This window comes from Cnephaeus nilssonii (assembly GCF_951640355.1).
Source record: "Cnephaeus nilssonii genome assembly, chromosome: 15".
In the NCBI taxonomy this organism is placed as follows: domain Eukaryota; kingdom Metazoa; phylum Chordata; class Mammalia; order Chiroptera; family Vespertilionidae; genus Cnephaeus; species Cnephaeus nilssonii.
The window spans coordinates 7,333,336-7,356,417 of NC_137086.1; the positions used below are offsets into that span (position 1 = coordinate 7,333,336).

The 23,082-nt window shown below is 63.9% G+C and overlaps 1 protein-coding gene across 1 annotated transcript; it reads right to left on the reverse strand.

Annotated features, from left to right (window-relative positions):
* Positions 1–450: 450 nt before the first annotated feature.
* SDC1 (syndecan 1) lies at positions 451–22,121 on the reverse strand. Its single transcript, XM_079792716.1, has 5 exons — positions 21,776–22,121; positions 5,192–5,273; positions 3,783–4,273; positions 2,973–3,108; positions 451–2,832 (listed from the first exon to the last, which is right to left on the reverse strand). The coding sequence occupies exons 1-5, from the start codon at positions 21,839–21,841 to the stop codon at positions 2,663–2,665; spliced, it is 945 nt and encodes a 314-aa protein (XP_079648842.1). The 5' UTR covers positions 21,842–22,121; the 3' UTR covers positions 451–2,662.
* Between the last annotated feature and the right edge of the window lie 961 nt (positions 22,122–23,082).

Consider the following 23,082-nt stretch of genomic DNA (forward strand, 5'->3'; position numbering starts at 1 on the left):
TCTTCGCCCGGTTATGAGTTTTCAGTGGGGAATGGAATAAGCCGGGTGCCCTGTCCAGCGGTGTCTGGCCCACAGGATGTTCAGTAAAAACATTAAGTCCAGGTGGCCTCTCCCAGGGACGGGCAGAAAGCAGGCACTTGGTACAGTCAGTGTTTGAATGATCTGAGGATAGTCCCAGCCTCCAGACCTTAGGAGCCATGTCGGGAGGGTAGCATCCTCCACGCTGTGAAGCCGCCCAGAGCCTGCCGTCCCTGCCCCACCCACAGGCCCAGGCCCCAGGAATGGTCCTTCCCGTGTCCCTAGGACACACCTGGGGTCTGGGGTGAGGGGCAGGCCTGCACCCAGGGCCAGGCTGCAGGGAGATCTGCCATGAGGGGCAGCTGAGGGGCTGGGTGGGCGTCCACAGCCTACAGGAGACTCTGGGTCAGGCTGGGCCGCCAGGTGCCCTGAGAACACGGGGCTCCTGCAGTGCCGAGCCTCTTCAACCCCCCAAATTCCCACTGCAACGTCAGGCTGGATGGCTGCAAATTGTGTGCAGGCAGTTATTTGTAGACCGTCTGCTGGTGAGTTCTCATCAGGGGTCCCAGGACAAGGAGCAAACAGAGGGGCCAGCACACTTGAGCCATAGGGAGCCTTGTGTCCTGTGGGAGGGAATGATCTAGAAGGAGAGTAAGGCAGAGAGCCCTGGGAGGGAGGATGGTGAGGGCTGACGCAGTGGGAGCAGGAGGGACCGGTGCTTCCTCACCAGGCCCAGCGCACAGCCCCGAGCCGGGCTACGCCTCCCCGAAGGCGACCGGGAAGGACATCGCCGGCCCAAGAAGACACGCGTCCACACGGCAGCCCAGAACGACAAGTACCGTTTATTCGAGCTACATGAACGGGCCCAGCCACAGGCTCGGCGCTGTCCCAGGGACCCGCAGAGACGAGCTCGGTCGCAGACCCCTTCCCCACCCCCGAGCCGCGCCCAGTCCCACATTCCAGGGCGGAAGGTCCCAGCACTGAACACAGGGCACGGGCGCCCCTGCTTGGGCGGTGCGTCTCTCTGAGTCACCCCTCTCGGAGCCGCCGACCGAGCAGCTGGAAGGCCGTCAGATTAAATAAGCAAGTACCGGGGTTCCCAGAAGCCCGTGAGGGGGGCCCGTCCCAGGTGTCTGCGAGGCCGGCCTTGGCTCCGGGCCTGGGTGGCCGTGACCTCGGGTCAAGCTGTGGTGGGGGCGCTGCAGCTTCGTTAGCCGCTGAGGAGTCGATGCTTTGAGCTTGGCTACGCGTACATGGACGTCCGAACGTGCATGACCTTGGCTGAGCCGACCGACCTCCAGAAGAATATTAGCAAACAAACAAACAAACAAACAAAACCAGAGCGACTCTGGCCCCGGATCCCACCCTGGGGCGGCTGGGGGTGGGATGGGTGGGGGATGGGGGCGAAGGCACGGAGCCCTCAGTTTCCCAGCATCGTCGTGGTTAGAGAAAAGGACGGTCACACCCGCTGGCCAGCAGAGAAGAGGCACAGGCCGCAGCGCTCACGTGACTGCCGACATTACAGTCTATCACACCGGGAGAAGCCACTGTGCAGGGGGAAACCCATGGGATTAAGTAGAGTTTTGCCAGAAGCAAAAGGCTATCCCTCTTTGGAACATTCCGGATCCCAGCCGGGCCAGGGCCGCCGGAGCTCATCGAAGGTGAGCCCGGTCCTCGGGAGGGGCTCGGTGCCAGGGGTGCCCGGGGTGCCCCTGGCCACCCCCCGGAGAAAGCGTCCCCAGAGGTGGGGTCAGAGAAAGAGCTGGGTCCGCGGGAGATTCCCGGTCCCACCGCCACCTCGGACCCCGCCGTCCTCCCTGGTCCCAGCCCGAGGCTCCAGGACGCGGTTCTCCCGGGGGCTCCTCCCCGTGGCCGAGCTCCGGGGCCCGCGGCAGCCGAGGCCCCGACGGGGCCAGCCACACGTCCCTACCCTGTTGCGCACGTGAGTGGCAAACGCAGAGACCGCACGTACACTCGGCCTCGAGGCCGGCTTCCAGATTTGGTTCTCCTAGTTTAAAAAAAAAAAGTCTTCTTAACCCTGATGCTGCGTCCTGACGGTGGAGGAGGGAAGCAAGATGGGGGAGTAACCAACTCAGCTTAACTTACATCAGAAGTAATAACGTCTACGGGACTAGGAACAAAGACTAGAGGAGACATGTGCAAAAACAAGTTGATACCTACGTCCGCCCTCCCCACAAAACCAAGCGAGCGCGCAGGGAGCCCCGAACTCCTCTCCCCGCCACTCAGCCGACGCCGCCCCCCCAAGACGGTGGGTCTCTCCCAGTAAGTGCTACAGGAGCGCCAGCCCCTCAGCCCCAGCGGGCCCTCCAGGTCCACAGCCGTGGGGCGCCCCCCGCTCCAGAGCTGTTCCAGGCTGGAGAAACCGAGTCGGGCGGTGAGATGCCAGGCGCTGGCCGGGGTGGAAAGGTCAGATGCGGAAAGCCCTCGCGCCCCAGGCTCCGGGCAGAAGTCAGAGAAGCAGGGGAGAGCCCCCAGCCTGCCCAGGACTCCGCGGGGAGGGGGCCGGAGGGGCTGGGAGCGTGGGGAGGCGGCCCGGGGGGCCCGGGGAGGCCGGCCTGCAGTTCTTCACGGAAGAGGCAGATGGGGGCCTGGCGAGCGGCAGAGGGAGGGGAGGCGGCTCCTGTCAGGCGTAGAACTCCTCCTGCTTGCTGGGTTTCTGGTAGGCGCCGCCGTTGGCTTGTTTCGGCTCCTCCAAGGAGTAGCTGCCCTCGTCCTTCTTCTTCATCCGGTACAGCATGAAGCCCACCAGGCACACGGCGCAGATGAGCCCCACCAGGCCGCCGGCGATGACCCCTGGGGAGGCGGACAGAGGCCGGCTCAGCGCAGCTGCTCCCGGGCTAAGCGGGCAGCCCCCACACCAAGGCTAAAGGCAACCCCGTACCCCAAAAGCAGCCGTCCGCCCCCCCGTCCCACCCACCCGAGAGAAAACTCACCTCCCAGCACTTCCTTCCTGTCCAGGAGGCCCTGTGAGGCCCCGGTGGCCCCGAGATCCACTGGGGATTCCTTTCGCTTCTCTCGTTCCTCGGGAGTCCCCGTTGCGCTCTCGGCGGACGTGTCGAAGGTGAAGTCCTACGGGAGGGCAGGGACAGGATCAGGCTGGGTGGCCGCATCCAGGCCCATGTCCGAAGCCAGCAGCGGATCAGGCCTCCCCGGTCACAGCTGCCACCCACTCAGACAACGCCCGACCCCGGACTTCTGGGACCACCAAGCCAGGCCCCTCCCGCCACATGGCGCTGGACTGTGGCGGAGATATGTGCACGGATATAGAGCACGAGTTTCAATGTGAAAATAAATAGGCTCGCTTTAGGGCAGTGGCTCTCAACCTTCCTAATGCCGCGACCCTCTAATACAGTTCCTCATGTGGTGGTGACCCCCAACCATAAAATGATTTTCGTTGCTACTTCATAACTGTAATTTTGCTACTGTTATGAGTCGTAATGTAAATATCTGTGTTTTCTGATGGTCTTAGGCAACCCTGCTAGCGGTTCTCAACCTGTGGGTCGGGACACACAGGTTGAGAACCGCTGCTGTAGAGCCTAAGGGGTGAGGGAAGGTGGGACCTCATGACCTTGTCTTCACGGTGGGCAATGGGACGTGCTCAGGGCACAGGGTGCTGGGTATGCCAGGCAACCAACCACTGTCCCCGCCCCAAGGCCTGTGCTCAACCAGTCAATAGGGGCCGCCAAGCCCACTGGGCACCCACCGTCCCGGGATGCACAGAGCCCACAGGGGCTGGCACTCACCTCCTCCCCAGAGCCCTCTCCTTTTGGGAACTGGGTGGCAGTCCCAGCCTCGGCAGTCCTCTCGGTGACCGAAGGACCTCTCTCCTCCGTGACGGTCGTGTGAGGGTCGGCAGGGTGAGGGTCGAGCGGGCCCAGGCCTTCGGGGGCCGAGGTCTTAGGGTGGTCGGGCTGCATGTCCCTGAAGGAATGCAAGGTGACAGGTGCCTGGGCAGTGGTGGCTCTGGTTGTCGATGCCCGGTGGGTGGTGGGGTGTGGTGTGGTCTCGCTGGGTGGGTGCGTGGTCTTTTCCCGGTTGGGAGAGCCGGGTTCCAGGTTGGCCAGGAGCGCTGTGTCTCGCTCCTGGTCTCCCGCTCCGGCGGGCAGGATGGAGGTGGAGGCGGCCATGGTATTGGCGCCGGTGGGCTCTGGAGCCGTGGGCATGACCGTCAGGAGCCCCATGTCCTTCCAGGTGAAGGAGGTCGTCTGTGGCACGGTGAAATCTGGCAGAGCGCCTGCAGGGCCAAAGCAGAGCTGGTTGGGGTGGGGGAGGCCGCAGAACATCCAAGCCGGCCAAGCTCCTACTGTGAGGACCCGGGTGGGTCCGGGGCCCCGGCTAGCACAGCCAGCTCTTCCTCCCGAGGAGCTCTGCCCCTGGGGTCGAGCGAGCTGAAGCTGAACTTGACTCTGGGGAGTGAAAAGAGCTGCCTCTGTCGGCTGCCTGTGCCTCGGGACGGCCTGGTCTCGGAGCCAAGAGACACAGGCCACCTGGGCAGAAGCCTTCCCGCACTGGCCGCAGCCCGCTCCCTGGCTGGGGTGTCCTCGGGGACCCGGATCCCCGTGCAGGCCCCTCCGTTACACCTGCTCTCTCCGCAGAAAGGTCCAGCTCCCACAGAGCAGAGGCCTCTGCCCTATCTCCCAGCCCCGGGCCCCTGCCCAGGCCACTTGCCCCCCGGATGGCCTCAGCTCTCTTCTGAGGTCCGGCTCAAAAGCACCTCCTCTGGGAGGCCTCCCTGACCCCCTCTAGCTCAGGGACTTCATTTCCCCAGGGAGAGGGGATGTGGGGAGGCAGGGGAACATTTATAAAGATACACACCCCACCAGGCTCTGTGCTGCCTTACAGCTAGTTCCCAACGGCCTTATGGAGTCAAGATATTATTCCCATTTGACAGATAAGGAAACAGAGGCTCGGAGAAGTCAAACAAGCTTCCAAAGGTTGCCCAGTGAGTCGAGAGGACAGGAGGAGCCCACGTCTGTCTGCAGAACCCACCACCGTCCCTCCTCGCCAATACATGTTTTCTCCTGGCAACTCGAACCCCATCCTTCTTCCCCGGCATCCCCACTCGGGCCCAGCCAGTGGGGCTGCCTGGCCACCGTCCTGGCCCACAGCCTGCTGCCGTCTTGTCTTGGAGTGACGGCCTCCTGCTGCTCACCTGCACCCGAGCCGGAGAAGTTATCAGAGTCATCGCCAGAGCCATCCTGATCTTCGGGGGGCACATTTGTAGCCACAATTTGCTGGAAAGGGATCAGAAAAGAGTCTGAGTGGAGGCTTGCCAGGGTGCTGAGCCCGTCCCCCTCTAGCCTGTCCCCACAAGGCCTGACCCCCCACCCAACCATCTCCCATCCAGGCCCTGGGCTGCTCACACACAGCACAGGAAGGAGCCTTGGTGGGTGTCTCAGGACTCTCAGCGCTGGGCAGGCTTTGCACCCCCCGACACACACACCTCCTAACGCTATGACAACACCGTCCTGTGTCAGGTGTTGGGGGTGCAGAAGCACACGAGAGGGGACCAGGCCCTCGGTCCACGAAGCTCCGTCTGGTGAAAGAGCCAAGCCTCAGAGAGCAGACAGAAGACGCTGTTCCTGGAACACGGGCTGTGGCTCCCCCGGGATCCCCCCAGCCCAGCCCACACTGAGAGTAGCTCTTGGGGCCACTGGCCAGGAAGCTTCGGGGTCGAAGACGGGGGCTTTCAGGGACCCCCAGGAACAAGGACACAATGTCCTGGCTCCAGAAAGGCAGCCCCCGGCGTGCTGGGGACCAGGATACGGACACGGAGGGCCCCGCGTGGCGGGCGGGGGGCAGAGAGGGCCCGGGCTGAGTTGTCTGTGCCGAGGCAGGGGTGGCCGCGATGCTGCTTCCCACAGCTGACCTGCTGTCCCATCCGCAGGCAGGACTTGGGAGCAGGGGAGGCTGATCTAGAGGGGCCCTGCTCTCGGAGGCACCGGGAATGGGCCTGTGGGGGAACAGCCGTCCCCGGCATGCTGCCCGCCGGGCCCAGAGGCTGTAGGTGTCCGTGGTCCTGAGGCAGGGGCCCCACAGCAGGACCGGGGAGCAGGCCAGATGGAGGCGGGACGCTCCACGCACGGCCGAGGGCGCATGTGCAGTAACGCGGGCTCCAGGAGAGCAGGTGGGGAAGGGAGGGCCAGCAGCCAGTGGGCAGGAAGGGCAGCTATGTGTCCTGTTCAGCAACAAGACTTTGACCCAAACAACCCTGCCGTGCAGTCTGTTTTGAAAGGACCCAGCATCCGAGCCAGAACCAAAAAGGGGCAACACAGGTCGGGTTGAGAGAACCCTTGGCCTTTGCCACTGCTGGTGGGGTGGCCCTGGGGACATGACTAACCCCTCTTACAGCCTCAGTCTCCCCATCTGTAAAACGGGGGGACAGTCATATCTCCATTCCAGGATTATCGCAGAAATCCAATGAGGCTATGCCCGTGAAGAACCTAACAGAGCCTGGCCGGCTGCAGGCGCCCTGCCGACAAGGGTGGCTGCCGGAACCCAGCTCAGGGCGGGGGGGCCGGGGGGCTTGTCTGGGAAGAGGTGAGATGGAGGGGGGTAGCGTTTCAGGAGAAGAGGGGGCAGGAGGGCGCCGGTTCACAGGAGGTTCTGTGCAGGTTTGTCAGAAGGCAGCCACCACCGAGGCTGGGCTCCAGGGAACTGGCCTGCTCGCCGGGTCCTGGCCACGGCCACATGGCCACAAGGCCACACGGCCACACGGCCACACGGCCTCACTCTTGAGTGGAGCCGAGCAGGGAGGGACAGACAAGCTGTGCGGCCTCCTCAGGCTGCCTGGGGCGGAGCTGGACCAGGCGGGGGCTTCCCATCAGGGGAAGCGTCAGACACGTGTAGAAACCGCTGGGCTAGAAATACCACGGCGCTTCCTTTGAAAGTGCAAGACCCACACGGTCCCTCCCCCACCTCCCAAGACAAGGGCTCTGGCCCCAGAAAGACCTGAGCTGTCACAGCCCATCTACAATGAGCAGCGTCCCTGACCGCCCCCTGCACCCCCGACCCCATCTCCCGTCTCTACTGTCCCCAGTGAGGCTTCAAACACCGGTCCGGCCCTAACCGGTTTGGCTCAGTGGATAGAGCGTCGACCTGCGGACTGAAGGGTCCCAGGTTCGATTCCGGTCAAGGGCATATACCTTGGTTGCGGCACATCCCCAGTGGGGGGGTGTGCAGGAGGCAGCTGATCGATGTTTCTCTCTCATCGATGTTTCTAGCTCTCTGTCCCTCTCCCTTCCTCTCTGTAAAAAATCAATAAAATATATTAAAAAAAAAAAACCCACACCGGTCCGGCCTCCGCAGAGCCCCTCCCCCCAAGCCTGTCCCCACAAGGCAGGCTCAGAGTGAGGAACCCACACCCCAACAAACTCCCATCCAGGCCCAGGGCAGCTGGGGGTGGGGGCAAGCATTCAGGGGACCCACCCACAGGCCCTCCGCTGTCCTGAGAAGGCCCTGGGGATGAGCCCATGCCCAGAACCCGCCTCCCTCCCTCGGAGAGGAAGCTGGACGTGGGACAGGGCCGGGGCTCCGTCCAGACCAGCCTCCCCCACGCTGTAAAGAGACCGAGTCTTCCCGCAGAAGCCGTGGGCCAGGCCCCAGTTCACAGATGTCGGAACTAGGCCTGCAGAGAACGCAACACCCTGGGCACCCTACCCTGCCCGCCTTGGAGGCACCACCCGGGACCCAGGCAAATGCCAGGGAGGCGCAGCCTCTCACCTACACAGAGAAGCCACAACAGGTTCGCAGTTTCCCAAGAGGGCCTCTCGTGACCAGATAAGACTTCGGATCTGCCCCGTCCCTGAAAACAATTTGTCTCCTCCGCTGGGCTCAGCTTATCCCTCCGTGGATCTTGTTTACACAACAAGCTCTTAAGCAAACACTTTCTCCACTGAAACCAGCTCCCAGGCCCCAGGGCAGCCTCTCCCTGCAGGGCCGGGTCTCCCAGCCCTCAGCGGGGAAGGGCTACGTGGCCTCCTCAGTCCCCTGCCCCTTGATGCCGCCTCCGGGATGGCCTCATCTCCCCGGGGAGGAAATCAGCAGAAACTGCTGAGTTTGAACTTGGATCGCCAGCTGCCAGCTGCCAGCTGCCTGGGGTGAGACTTGGGTTTCACTCAGCAGTCCTCTGTGCGAAGAATGTGTGGCCTCGTGTGGGGGCCCTGCCTCTGACACTGGTCCTCCCAAGAGACCGCTTGGCCGCGACCTGGGGCTCCTCGGGGACAGATTGGCCCAGCTTGGAACCCACCCGGGACGGGAAGGAAGGCAGGCCAGCCATACCTTTCATGGGGCCCTTGCACATCTCTAAATCCCAGGAAATTCAGCTTTTCATACGAAAATCAAACCCTGGTGGTAAATCAAGGTCGGAACCGCCACATACCGTATTTTCCGGCGTATAAGACGACTTTTTAACCCAGGAAAATCTTCTATACGCCCAGTCGTCTTATACGCCGGAAAATACGGTACTCGGTTTGCTCAGAGCAGGGACCAGGTTGCTCCTTCCCCACCCTCAGCACAGACCCCTGGAGGCCCACCCGCCGGAGAGGGCGAGGCCAGGCTTGGCTGCGGTGGGGCTGGGGGTCGCGGAGACAGGAAAGGGTCTGAAAGCAGGCCGTGTCCGACGCTGCCGTCTCCTCCGCACCTGCTCTCCTCCGCACCTGCCATCCCTGCCCCTCCCCGGCCCCAGGAAGCACCTGCCCGGCTGGCCCATCTGTCTGAAGAGAAACTTGCCTAAGATTTTCAACACGGCCATTGGCTCCAGAGAGCGTCACTGAGTAAGAATCCCTGCCCCTGCCCCAGAGGCAGGGGGGACAAAGGTGCCAGCCCCGATCCCAGGGGCGGAGAGGGATGGCATGGACAAGCACGGGGCCACGGCTGCCAAGGGCCGAGTCTTCGTCACTCGGCGGCCAGCCGCTCCCGAGAGCAAGTCGCGAGTCTGTGGCTAGAAGGCTGGCAAAGAAGCTTCGAGAGGCAGCTGCAAGCCAAGTCCTGGCAGCGCTCACCCACACCAGCCACACAGAGGGCCACCCTCCCGGGGGACCTCCAGCCGAGGGGCCCTGGGGCTGGGTTCTCCTCCATTGGGCATGAAAGCTCCTTGGCAGGGTCGCCAGGCAGGGCACCAAGTGGGCATCTCAGAGGTTCAAGCAAGGCGCTTCTAACTCTGGGGTGACCGCTCCCCGACCCCCACACCACCCTATCAACTGCAGCCATCAGGTCCCAAGCCCTGTGGTTTCCAGCCCACACCCTGAGTCACTAACGTGTCACCTGCTGCTTGACTCAGTGGTGGATAAACCACAGACCCTTTAAAAAGCACCACCGAGCCCATACGATCGAGTGGCTTCTCAGCCTTCCGATGCCGTGTGAGGAGGTCTGGCTTTGAGGTGTCACAGGCCCTCAAATTCCACACCTGTGGGAGCATCATCCAGGGGCTTTGGGGAGAAAGGCAAGTGAGAGATGGCCGGGTCCTGGTGATCTCCCAGGGCCCAGAGCCAGGCGGCTTCCGGAAAAGGGAGCTGCAGAGGCTGGGGCACAGAGAGCCACCCTCCAGGGGACGCCAGGGCCAGGCCTTGAAGACCCCAGGCAGGCGGGCGAGGATAAGACCCGCTCAGCCCGCGTCACGAACACGGGCAGCCTCGGCAGCACCCAGTGGACGAGGGCTCAGGGGTCTGTTGGCCGTAGCTGCCCTCGCCGTGGAGCTGGGGGGCACCGACCCCTATTCCCAGCAGCTCGAGAAGCAGGAAACGAAGCAGCCTCGGTCCTGATGCCAGGCCGGGCCTCCATCCTGCTGGGCTGGGCCGAACATGGCCACCTTTTCTTCTTCCTCTGCCTCCTCCTCCCCTCTCTTCTCCCCGTCCCCCCTCAGGTGTTCCAGGCGGTGAACAGGGTTGGGTAGGGGAGCAGGGCCTCTGGGACAGGACCAGAGCCAGGGCCGCCAGCGGGGAAAGGGCCCTCACCCGCGGCTGCCCCAGGCTGAGGCCAGCTCTCGGCTGCCTTGCTGGGTGACCTCAGCGGCTCCCTCCCTCGCTTTGGACCCTGGTTGGAAAACCCTAAACTGCCCGAGGGCTCTGACAGGCTGGCATCTGGGCACAGAGGCCCCAATTCCTGTCCTTGAGGCCCGAGAGCTGTGGGTGATCAGTTGGTCACAAATAGCCAGGCCGGGGTAGGTGGGAGAGGGAGGGGCAGGCCCGGGGCCCAGGGCCCAGGACGGCCCGATGGGAGTGGGTCAGTCACTTCCTCTCCCAAGGCTTCCTTCCTGACTTGGGAGCTGCCAGGAGGCAAGCAAGGCCACTGAGGGGGCACAGAGGTCCGGCTGTGGCCTCCAGACCCTTCAATCTGCCCCTGCCCACACTCCCAGGAAGGGGGGGGTGGGCGGGCGCCGTGCCTCAGGGCAGCGCCAGCATTTCTGGCCTGACAGGCAGTTATTTATCAGCTCGGTGTCTCCACCAGAACCAAGTCAAGCTGGGGCCTGCAGAGGGGGTGATGGGACTGGCCCGGGTGGGAGGGGTCTGGGGAGCAGGCAGGCTCCCACCTTCACCCTGAGACAGCGCTTCCCTAGGGCCCCCCAAAGCCCCCAACCCCCCTGAGCACTTCCACTGGGAGGAGTGTCTTACGGGGGCTCAGGGGTCAGTTGGCCATAGCTGCCCTCACCGTGGAGCACGGACCCCTATTCCTACCCCTACCCCCCCCCACACACACAACCCCACCTCCACGGTCCCCACACTGCCACCTGGACACAGACCTCGATGCTCTGGGGAATTCCAGGGCAGGGCAGGGGCGCAGGGCAGCACCCATCCTTAGCTTTGGAGACCCCTCTGCAGTAACGCTGCTCGTGGCACTGAAGGCCAGGGTTTACAGACGGGAAACCCAAGGTCAAGGTCGCAGAGCCCTTTCCCCTGCCTCGTGCAGCTGGCTTGGGGCACCCCGAGAGGCCAGGGATGTGTTGAGAGGGGATCCTGGCAGCCAGGGCCAGCCCTGATGCCCAAACCAGGTCAGAGCTGCCGCCAGCACCCCGGTCCCCCCTCCACAGGAAGGGTGCAGCCTCATGAAGGGACTTGTCTGAGAACAGGCCCCGCCGAGGGCTGCGTGCGGGGCCGGAGCGGGAAGACCAGTTCCTCTGCTTTCCCCGCCTGCCAGAACCCGGGCCGCTTGGAAAGATTCCGCTCGCTCGGTGTTGAGCAAGGCCGCCCGGCCCGGCCCAGGCGGGTGCTGCCCTGCGAGCCAGACTAGGAGTGGCAGGGAAAGTGACCGGCCCTCGCCTGGGCCCTGCTCCCAACGTGCGGGCTGACCTGGGAAAGACCCTGCCGGGCTGCCCACTGGGCCAGGTGCTCAGCCGAGGGGTGGCTAGGGGGCAACTCGTCCCGGGTCTGTGTCTGGGGAATCAAGGCTGGCTTGCCCTCGAGGGGCACCCGAGGGTGGCACACCACAAACATGGTCACTCGGGAGGGTGAGGTGGGGGATGTGGGGATGGGGGGGGGCTCTTGATCACAGTGACTCAGAGTCATCGATCTCAGCTCCCCAAAGGGGGTTGTGGCCCAGGCAGATTGCTGGAGAGGTCCCAAATCAAGGTGACCCCGGCGATGGGAACCGGCAGCCCACGGGGACAGAGGGAGCGCCAGGCGGTCCTAACGAGACGGCGAAGGCCGGAAGCTCCGTGCAGGATCCTCCAGACACCGCCCCCCCCCACCCCCGCGAGGGCCCCTGAAACTGCTCCCCAGCTGATTAATCTCCAGACTCCTCCAGGCCCGGGGGGCCTGTCACCTCGGGCACAGGGGCTTGCAGAGACAGCCTCCCCCCGTGCTGGCTAAATAAAGCGTTCTTCGGTTTCACCGGAGGCAGGAACGTGCAGCTTCTGGCACACCTGCAGCCAGAGCGCCCCAGCTGTGCGCACGGGGGAGGGAGGCGCGCTCTGTCACCCAGATGTCCCCACCGCGTCCCCTTTAGAGTAAAAACGCCGCTGGGGAGGCTAAGGGGTGCCAGTCACCCACGGGAGAGCGGAAACCAGCTCCGGGGAGAAGGGGGGGCTGTTCTGGAACGGGGTGCTGGGGTGAGCAGGACTGGGGTGAGCAGGACTGTGGAGGATGGGAAAGGACTGCTAAAGGGAAGCGGGTGGAGCCAAGAGCACATTTTCCAACCTGGGTCAGAAAGCGCGCCAGCCAGCTCCGTCCCCAGAAAGGAAGGGCCCAGTGAATTCCCTTCGCCCCGGCTGTGAGCCGCAGATGTCCTTGGCGTCTCTCCCGCACACGGGACAGTGACGGGCTAGTCTGCGACCTGCCTCTGGCGTAAGGCGCAGTTCAGAGCGGTCAGCACACGGAGGCCGCCGGGAGCCCCGACAGGCACACAGGACGGGCAGCGTGTCCTTGAGGGGGTCCCACGGCAGAGCGGAGCTGGTACTCTCTGGCCTGAGTGACAGGAGGCAGAATTTCCTAGAAAAGTGCCGAAGGAAGGGGGTCCGAAGGGTGGGGAAACCCTCAGTCTGCAGTTCTGGGCACCAGCCCACTGTCCCGCACAGCCGGGCGCCTTGCTCAGCAGGCCTGACCCCCCCCCCCCAGGTGCCCTGCTGTCTGGGTTCCGCGGGCCTCCTCCCACCACCTGCCAGCCCACGCACCCCTCCCCGGGTCAGGAGCCAGCCCCTGGCAGAGGTCAGACAGAGGGGAGCAAAGTCTGACTGCCAGGAGCCAGGTTTGCAGGCCCCGTGACGTCAGCACCCTGGGGTAAGGCCAGGCGGCCATTCACACGGGGTGACTACAGGCCCAGGTCATGGCCACTGGGTGGGGGGCTCTCTCCAGGGACTCTCTCCAAGTAGCCTGAGCCCCAAAGCTCTCCCCGAGACTTGCCCCTCTGAGCCCAGGAAGGGACTACAAATCATGCCACGTATGTTATTTCGCTGAATCCTTTCAAAAGCCCCTCTGAGTCACACAGAACATGAGAAACCCCAGCGTACAGATGAGGAAACCGAGGCTTAGCGGCAGATGCAGAAACATGCCTGGTTACACTGGGAGGAAGTGATGGAGCCTGGTATTGACCTGGGTGGGCCAGACTCCATGCCCTGTGCTCTCGCCAGCCTTCCCCCCACCCCGCTCCCAGCACCTCCCTCTGCTCCAGCCCAGGTGGGACTAATCAAGGCCGACTAGCCAGCCAGTTCTGGGTCCCATCCTGCCTGCCCAGCCCCAAGGCTTCAGGACCCCAGGCCCTACCCCAGAGGAAGGCAGACCCCTAGATGGGGGTCTAGCAGAAGGTTCCTGTTCCTCAGGGGGCAGAGGGAAAGGGCAGGAGGGGGCTCTCTGCTCCTCGCACAATTCCCGGAGCCCAGGATGCCTCAGCCAGTGCTGCCAGGCCTCGGGCCGGCTTCCTGGCTTAAGCCTTCCCAGGACTTTATAAGAACCAGGCCTATCCCAGGAGAACGGCACCTAGACCCATCCCCCGAGCCCCCGTCCCCCCACCCCAGAGTGCCTGCGGGGGATGGGAAGGGGAGGCGGGGCAGTGCCGAAGACCTTGCTCAGCCAAGTGGCCGGATCTCCTAGCCTGGCCCTCAGCCCAGCAGGCCTTGCTGCCCAGACCCTCCCCATGCCCCATCCTGAGGCGATGCGGTCACCAGGGACGGCAGCACCGCACCCCAGCGGTTCTCTTTGAAGTGACGTCAGAGGCTCCTCAAACCCCCGCAGCCTGGGGCCCCGCGAGCCCAAACCTGACCACACATCCGTCCAGGACACTCCCTGGAGACGGGACACCAAGGCCCCGAGCGGTTTCCCGGGCAGCAGGGATGCCGAGAAGCTGCGGGAGGGAAGAGCCGGTGCCGCCCTGTGCACCCACCACGGCACTGACACAGCCAAGGCCCCACACGGGTCAGGCGAGGCCCCCGGCTCCCGCGGCCCTCAGGTGCCGGGGCGTGGGAACGGAAGTCCAGGCCCTCCAGCCCCCGAGGCCTCCTGGTGCCCAGCACAGGCCAGATGCTGGGGTGGCCCAGCTCCCCTCGGCCCTCCAGAGGTCCCTCCCCATGTCCCCAGGTCCCATCCACCCTGGCCAGGTCCCAGAACCCGGTCTCCTCAGTAGGAAAGGTGGTGAATTCAACATCACTGCGGGGGGACAGTTCTCCACACCGCTGGAGATCGGTGGCACCCGCGTGGTCCCAGAGCAGGGCTGGCCTATCTGCACAGACCGACGCTCCTGTCTGGTCCCCATAATAGCCACCCTCTCTTACATGCACCCCTGGACCAGGCAAGGACCCCTCCACATTTGCCCAGGGCTTTTAGATCTGGTCAGGCCAGGTAGGGCTCACGACCCCCACGCTCGAGACAGAACTCTCCGGGACAGCAGGCAGGCTTTGCCCAGACACCCCCCAGTCCTGTCACATGGCCGCGAGACTTATGAACACTCAATGCATGACCTCACCTCTCGGCCCCCCTCTCCCCATTTCACAGATGGGCTCACTGAGGCCCATGCACAAAGTCACTCAGCAGTAAAGAGGGCCGGGGCTGGAAGCCAGGCCCCCAAGCCCTCGTCTGCCTTCCTGTGGTGCCCCCCCCGCCCACCCCCCATGGCCAGCACACAATGGGCTCATGGTCAAGGCTGGCTGGGTGAGTCTCTGCAAAAGGCCCGTGGGCCTGGCACCGTGACTCAGCTGATGAGCGGAGCGATAAACAGACCTGCCTTCCCCACTGCCCCAACCTGCCCACCGTGGCTTCCGTTCCTGCTAATGAGTGGCCCTGGGGCAGGCGGCCAGGGTGCCTGGGTGTGTGCAGAGAATACTCCCTGACCCCCACCCCCAGCCTGACCTCGCCCAGGGCCTCGTCCACCCGAGGTTCCCACACCGAGCGCCAAGTCCACCTCTTCCACGCAGCTTGCCCTCACTGCACCCCACAGACGCCCCTCGGGCAGCTGGTGCTCCCCAGGCAGAAGACCGGTGGAGGCGGCTGAGCCCACCTCCTCCTTCCCAGAACAAGGTCTCTCTGCAGCCACAGGGCTGTCAGAGAGGACGAAGGGAAGGGAGGCCCCTTGAGCAGGTGGGGGAAACTGAGGCACACGGCCAGGGCCAACCTGGGACGAGGACGGCCAGGAGCCCTGGCTGCCCTTTCCGGCGGGAATAATGCCGCAGACTCCTACCGCCCGGGGTGGAGGAGGGTCCGAGCTGCCGCTCTAAAGGGAGACGGCGGCCAGAAAGGGAGGGGGCGAGGAACACAGCCTCCTGGCTTCTGAGGAGGAAGTGGCAGGCAGGTGGGTGACAACCAGGTTTCCCCGAAAAGCTCTGGACGGCCCAGCAGGCCTTGCTGCCCAGACCCTCCCCATGCCTATCATCAGGAGAGCCTGGGGGGAAACCGAGTCAGGACTGTCCAGGCAAAGCCCAGCCTTCGCTGCAACCCGTGCTGCGGGCCGGACCCACCATCCCACCCCTGCGTGCACACACAGACACACACACACATAGACACCACACACACACACACACACACACACACACACACACACACACACACAAGGGCCCTGTGGGGCTGCACCCCCAGGTGAGTCCGTGGGAAGCGTTTTTCCCAGGGCTGAAGGCCAGCGGAAGAGCAGCCTCTCCATATAATTAGGCAGCCCACAGAGCCATAAACGCCAGATCTCGGGGTTCCCGAGGCAGGAGAGGGGGGCCTCGGAAAGCCTAGGAGTTCCCGGGTCAACAGGAAGCATGGCTGGGCAGACAAGCGAGCCCAGGAGAAGGTCCTGCCACCAGCCCCCCCTCTCCGGACCCGCCGGGCCCAAGCCCGCGCCTGGCGACTGCACTCTTCTTCCTCGGAGAGCCGGGGTCCAAACGCTTTCGGTCCCCAAACCTGCACAGCCTGGCAGGCAGCGGGACACCTGCCAGAGGAAGCCTAGGCCCCCCACACTACCCTGGCTCTGGACCCCACAGCACCGAGCCCGGAGGAGCGGATTCGGTGCCCCGGGCTCGGGCCTGGGAATGCAGCAGACCTTTTAGTGCCGGCTCCCCACCCCCTGGAGCTTCCTGAGGACAGGGGGCGGCAACAGCGCAGGCAGCTGGCCCTTCCTGGGGCCAAGGGGAGGCTCGCTGGTCCCGCAGAGCTGGAAGGCACAGTTGCTTAAGTGACTTGCGACCTCAAGCTCTACAGCCTGCGCCCCCAAAGAGCCTCCTGCGTCAAGGGGCAGCTACACGCCTGCCCTCCCTTCGCAAGGCCGCTCCGAGAGGTGCCAGGGTGCGCACTCCGCCCGGAGCCCAGCCCCGGCTGGATCAGCTGGAGGGAAATGACAGGGCGCTGAGCCTGTTCCAGGTGCAGGAGCCGGCGCCAAAAGCTCTCTTTCCAGACTCCCTAATCCCAGGCCTTCTCTCTAGACACACGTAGGCAGGCCCTGGGGGGGAGATTGGGGGGTGGGGTACTTTCAACCCAAGACTCCAAAATTGGTTGTTGAAAAGAAGGAGGAAATCAGAAAATAGTTTGTTCTGTAAAAGGACCAGGGTTCTGGGGCTAGACGTCATTTAATGGCCAAGTCCTCGTGTGTGTGGCTGCTCCAGCCGCGGGACCTGGAGTGCAGGGGGGCAGGAGGGGGACACCCGCACGGGAGCCAGGAGCCCTGGATTCTGGTAACCCAGCTGTGCCATGGTGCACGGCTCTCAGGCTTATTCTGCAAATGTGCCCCCACCCCCCTGCCCAAGAGGAAAGACAGTGCAGGCTGGCTGCTGTCTGGGGACAAGACTGAGGGTACCATCCGAACAAGGGAACTGTATGCCCCCCCCAACCCACTGGGCCTCGGGTGCACACTCCCCACCCGCCTCTCATGGGTCCCACTGTCTCCTGACCTAAACTTCCTGGGAGGAGCTCTTGCCTGGAACCCAACCCTAACCCAGTAAATTACCTAAATCCTAGGATTGCCCACAGCACTGTTCAGGCCACTGCAACGACCCCTCCATTCAAAACACGGACACATATGGTTCTTCAGGATGGAACCGCAAATACCCATGAGGGCTGTGCAGGATGCAGTGGGCTCCGTGGGGAAGACTTGACAGCCCATCAATTTATCCATGCCATGCACATTCACGTGTACACACACACACACACACACACACACACACACACACAATCCTGGTTCTGCCCCTTGGAGGGGCTCGGCTCTAGGGCTTCACCCACAAAATGGGGCAATGACAGAGAGTATGAAGGTTTGGGGTGAAGATGAAATAAGGTCGGGAAAGCCCTGAGCACTCTATGGCAGGTACTCAGTTAAGGATAACTATATCGACAGCTAACTTTCCCCGGGCACTTTCATTACCAAACGCTTTCAGGAATCCATTATGAAATGAACACGCAAATGACAGAATGAGGACAGGGAGAACAGGTATGTTACCCGCTTTTCACAGGACATCAAGATTTGGAAGTGAGGTGACTCACCCAAGATTACGTGGTAAATTAGGGGCAGAGTTGAGACTCCGTCCTGGGGCTCCGCTCAGCCCAAAGCTGCGTGTGGCCTGCCAAACAGTAAGGTGTGCAAAGACGGCGCACGACAGTCCAGACCAACACGCTGAGCGGAGGGAGCCGGGGCCCGCGCTAAGAACGAGGCCTTGGCCAGTCAGGGTTTACGGCCAGTGAGCCTCGCTGGGTCCAGGCTACTTGTCACTGGCAAGTCACTTACAACGCAAGCCAGGCAGAGGAGCATGGGGTCATTAGGTGCTCCCACCCAGAGGCCATTCCTCTCTGTTCACCAGGGAGCCCCTGACAAACTCCCTTCAGCCCTAGCTGGTTGGGCTCAGTGGATAGAGCATTGGCCTGCAGACTGAAGGGTCCCGGGTTCGATTCCAGTCAAGGGCACATGCCTGGGTTGTGGGCTTGATCACTGGTAGGGTGTGCAGGAGGCAGCCGATCAATGATTCTCTCCCATCATTGATGTTTCTCTCTCTCTCCTTCTCCCTTCCTCTCTAAAAATCAATAAAAATATATATAAAAGAAAGAAAGAAAGAAAGAAAGAGAGAGAGAGAGAGAGAGAGGGAGGGAGGGAGGGAGGGAGGGAGGGAGGGAGGGAGGGAGGGAGGGAGGGAGGAAGGAAGGAAGGAAGGAAGGAAGGAAGGAAGGAAGGAAGGAAGGAAGGAAGGAAGGAAGGAAGAAAGACTCCCTTGACAGCCTCTGTCATTCTGGGCACTAGCAGGGACACGGCAGAGGTCCCAGCGGAGGTCCCCGAAGGCACAAGGCCCACGTGTCTCAGATCATGAACATTACTCAGAGGTGAAACCCTTACTCTGAGCTGAAAACTCTGGTCTTAGAATTAACTCCTAACACAGCAGACCTGTTTCTTAGAATGGAGAAACGTGCCCATCAGAACGGAACGAAAGAGTGGCTAACTACACTTAAACACACCCATGTCGCTTTCGGCTGCTCCCAGACAGAGATGGAAGAGTTGGGGGACAAAATGTGGCAACCTGGGGGCACCCGGGCACAGGGGCCAAGCACTCTTCTTCGGAGCTCCATGAGCCCAGGAGACGTAAGATCACCTGACCCAGTGGCAGCAGTGAGGACCCTAGCATCCAGAGGGTCCATGATGGTTAGCGTTCTTCGGTTAGCAAAGGAAGGGAAGTAAATAGTCCAGGAAGCCCTGCTCAGAGAAAGAACACTTTTGAAGGTCCCATGGCTTCTTAGCTCCCTGAGAAAGCCCTGAATACTTCAGTCCCAAGGGATTTCAGAACCCCAGATTCTGCTGCAAGAGAAAAGGATTCCTCTCTGAAAGACTCCAAAATCCAAGCTTCTCACTAATTCTTTCCAGACCCCTCTCCCCTCCCACCCCCTCCCCGCCGATCTGGGTTAATGAGGTTTTATTGGAACCCACCATGAGCCACAGGTAGAGACTTACACCGGCTCCACCCTCGCCCCGGAGCCGAAGCCAGGGGTGACATCACCTCTGGAAGGCTGCGCGCCTGGCAGAAGCAGCGAGCACCGCCCCCACCCCACCCACTCGGCCCGGCCGCGGGGAAGTGTCTCTACTAGCCCCCATAATTAAGGCAAAAAGGAATTCTATGCCTTTCAAGAAAGAGAAGAGGGGACGCGAGAAAAAACAGCAAATAACCATTCGAGAACAAGCCATTTTCCTTGCGTGGCAGAAACAAAAGACCACAGAAACCTTTAGAGACAAACCTGTTCCCTTCTCCCGGGAGTGGCTCGGAGCAGCCTCCCCTCGCCCATTCAAAGGCAGCACACCCTGCCTCACCAGGCCCCAGGGGAGAGCTGACCTGCTTCCCACTGGGACCCAAGTGAACCCCGAGACACAGATCTATCTGTGTGACCTATGTATGAACATCGTCTCCCCTGTTGGGCAAACCCCGCCGCCTCTTTTCTCTCAGGAAACGGGGAGAGGTGAGCTCTGCGAAGGCGTTGGATGGCACCTTAGACACCCCCTTTTACCCAAACCTGGAGAGGAAGCGGGCAGGGCTGGGCAAGAGAACACAAACTAAACTTTAGTTAAAAGAGAGAGAGAGAAAGACCTGAGCTCCAAGCCACAGCCTTCCCTCAAAGCTTAGGGCTTTCAGTCTCAGGTCTCAGCTCCACCACCGCCACCAGGAAGCCCTCCCACCACCTCAGCTCTAAGGAGCCTCCCTCCCTCCCTCCGTTCCCCCTTGAGACTCAACTAGCCCCTGGGCCCTGTGTCTCCGTAATGTGTCCAAGTTTCTAGGCAAGAAAAAAAAAATAAATGCCCCACACTGCAGCCTCTTGCCCCTTCCCCACACACGAGAACTCTGAGCCCCGTGGTCCCCAGAGACTCTCAAATCCCATCTGCTTCCCTGTGAACGGTCACTCTGGGATCCAAGCGGGGATCTGCAGCCATCACATCTGCATTGACACGCCAGCCTCGCCCAAGGTAGTCAAAGCCACCACGGCCTCCGCCCCCCCCCCCCCCCCCATTCTGGCTGGAGAAAGGTGGAGAACCCCCATCTCAGCATCCCTGCGGAGGCCCCACCTCGGGCCTGGAGACAGTGGAGCAGCCAGGTAAGGCCAGGTGGGCCCGGGAGGGAAGCCCAGCACCCCACTCTCTTCTCCAGAATGGCCACTGCGATTCAGGAGGAAAGCTGAGGCCCACAGAGGCCGGCCAAGGAGAAGACAGACGTCAAATTCTTAAACCTGAAAGCCGGGGCAGCACTGAAGACCCTGCGCAGAAATCCTATCTGTCGCCATGGCTCCCCAAATAGGGTACCCCCCACCACCACCCCCCACGCACACACACAGCCCATCAGTAAGACAAGAGGCACCAGGGACCTTCGCCTGGAGTTCCAAATGCTCCCAAGCACCACAGTCACCTGGGAAGCAGGAGGGCACCTCCCCTGGACCAGGCCCTGGAACATGCCCCAAGCCCTCCCTAACTGGGGGCTGTGACTCTCGGGGCCGGGCCTTACAGAGGGCAGCGTGGCCGGGACGAGTCCAGATCCCACGTTCCAAGTGAAGGGCCCACCCCCGCCGAGGCTCCTTCCCAGCCCACGTGCCTCCCTGTGCCCAGCCGGGAAGTCGAGCCCTCCAGATGTGGTGGCGAGAGGCGGCCACTTCCGGAAGGGGGAGCGCCCCTCGCTCCGCACCTCCCCGCCCTCCGCAGCCCGGAGGGAGGGAGGGCCGGCCCGGCGCCCCCGGTGTGGGCTGGGGGCGGCCGCGGGCAGAGGCAACCGGCGCTGACACCTGGCGGCGGCCGGGGTCCCAGCCCCGGGCAGGGCCGGCGCTGCGGGGCGGTTCCCAGGAAAGGGTTTCAGGGGCCGAGAACAAAGCGCCCCCGATTGGGGAAGGCGGGCTAGCGGCCGGCGGCCAGGGCGGGAGACCCCTTTCGGGGGACCCTCGGGATCCTCTTTGTCGGCCAGGCTCCTCTCTCGGGGAGACCCAGCCCTCGTCAATGGTGGATGCCGGAGTCCTACCCGAAGGCCTCCCCAGCCTCGGGCTCCACATCCGTCCCTCTTTCCCCCAGCTCCACGGGGCGGGCCGAGGGACCCGCCTTCCCTCCCAGCGCGCGGCCCCAGCACAAAGCCGGGCCGGGGGAGGGGAAGGGCCGGGCCGGGTCCCCGCGCTCCGAAGCCGTGCGCCACCCCGCCGTCCCCAGCGCGGGCGCGCGCCCCTCGCGGGCGGCACAACTTCGGCCCAGAAGTTGGTCCCCGCGGCTCCCCAGCGCTTCGGGGCCAACTTCCCGGCACCTCCGCGGCCGGCTCGGCCCGGCTCCCCGCCGACGGCCGACGGCAAGCGGCCCGCAGCCCGGCCCCCGCTCCCGGGCCGACGCGCCCGCCTGCTCCCGCGGGGCTCCGCTGCGCCCGAACTTGCCTCCGCCCAAGGGGCCGGCGCCCGGTCTCGGCGGGTCCGGTTTGAATTAGGGTCTGCGGGAGGGGCGCGTGGCCGCGGTCCCTGCCTCCTCCCGGGTCACCGGTGGGCTGCCCGGCCACCGCGGCGCCTGGGGTGACGGGTTGGGAGCCGGTGACCCCGGGTGCCGCCGCAGGCTGGCGGGCTCCGGCGCCTGTTTTACATAATTGAGCGGGGGGGACGCGGGGGAGCCGGGGGGCCGGTGCAGGCTGCGTTCCGCGGGGCGCTCCAGCCCCGAACCCGGAGCGGCGGAACCCACCCGGCGCCCACCGACGGCGGAGGCGACTGGGGCGGGAGCCCGGGTTTCGGGGTTCACCGTCGCCGGGCTAGCGCGGGAAGAAGCTAAGTCCAAGGTTCCCCTCCCCCTCCACGTGCCGCCGCCGGCATCGGCGGGTCTGCCAGCCCGGCTTCCCGCCGCCCCCCAGCCCGGCCGCGGCCGCACTCACCGGGAGGACCGGCTGCAGGCGCAGCGCCAGCGCGCACAGCGAGAGCCAGAGCGCCGCGCGCCTCATGCTGCCCGGGCCGGCGGGGGCGCGGCGGGCTGCGCGGGTCGGGGCGGCGCGGGCGGCGCGGGGCTCGGGCCGGCTCCGCCGAGTGCGCGGCGCTCGGCTCCCTCGGGCGATGCCCCGCGTGCGGCTGTCCGGGGCGAGGCGTGCGGGGCCGCCGGCTGCAGTCCGCTCTCTCGGCTCGGATTCCTCCCGACTCAGCTCGGCTCGCGCCCGCCCCTCTCCCGCCGAGCTCCGCCTTAGAATAAACCCACAGGCCCGGAGCCGCTGCAAAAAACTAGACCCCCACCCCCAGCTCGCCAGGTCTCCGGGCCGGCCCCAGTCCCCACCCCCGGACCCCGCCCCCTGAGCCACCCAGCCCGGCCCCTTGGACCGCCCCACCCCGGAGCCGGGCCCCGCCCCCGCCCGCACCGCTGGGGTAGAGCCTCGCCGGGCTCCCGAGCCGTGGGCCTTGCGGGCAGGGGTTCCTGCGTCTCAGCTCCGCTGCTCTCGGGTGGTGGGGACCCGAGCTCACCCCCTTCCGCCCCGGCCCAGGGCACTGGGGGCGCCGTCCGGGAGGGGGCGGGAGGGAGCTAGTTGGTCCGCGACTGCGGGCGCCGGTCTGCAGCGCCCTCTGGGCGGACACGGAGCGCCCTCCAGGTGTGCTGGGCCCCCAGGTCCCTGAGGGAGCACTTCGGGCCGCTGTGCTGGATCCCGAGTGAGGGGGCCTTCAACCGAGGGGTCCCTCCCGCCCTTCTCCGACCGCAGGTGGGCTCCCCGCGCCCTCCCTCCCCAGCGCAGGTTCCCCCAGGTGCTTGCGTTCTGCCTGCACTTAACACGTTGGAAGCTCAGGAGGGGTAGTGAGAAAAGGAAAAAAAATAAGGAGTTTTCAGATCTTCCTATGGAAGACAGTGCCCTCTCTCGTGATCCTCGGAGCTAAAAGGAAAATAAACGGCTTGGTGTCCAGGGGATCGCCTCTGGCCTGCTGCAGAGGCACCTGTGGAGCTCCGGGTCTTCGTGGTTCCCTGAGCTGGGCCTCAGTGTCTCCATCACCCATCCGGCACCTCCGTGCAGAAGGCCATGGAAGGCCTGCGGGCGGAGGGCAAAGGGCCTGGAGAGAAGCGGCAGAGCCGCCCGGCCCTGCCTGCAATCTGTAAGGAGGGGAAGTGGTGCCAAATGACAGGAGGAGAAATGGTGCCAAATGACCTCCGGACCCGAACCTGGAGGCCACAGACGGTATCTTCCCCACCCAGCCCTCCAGGCAGCCT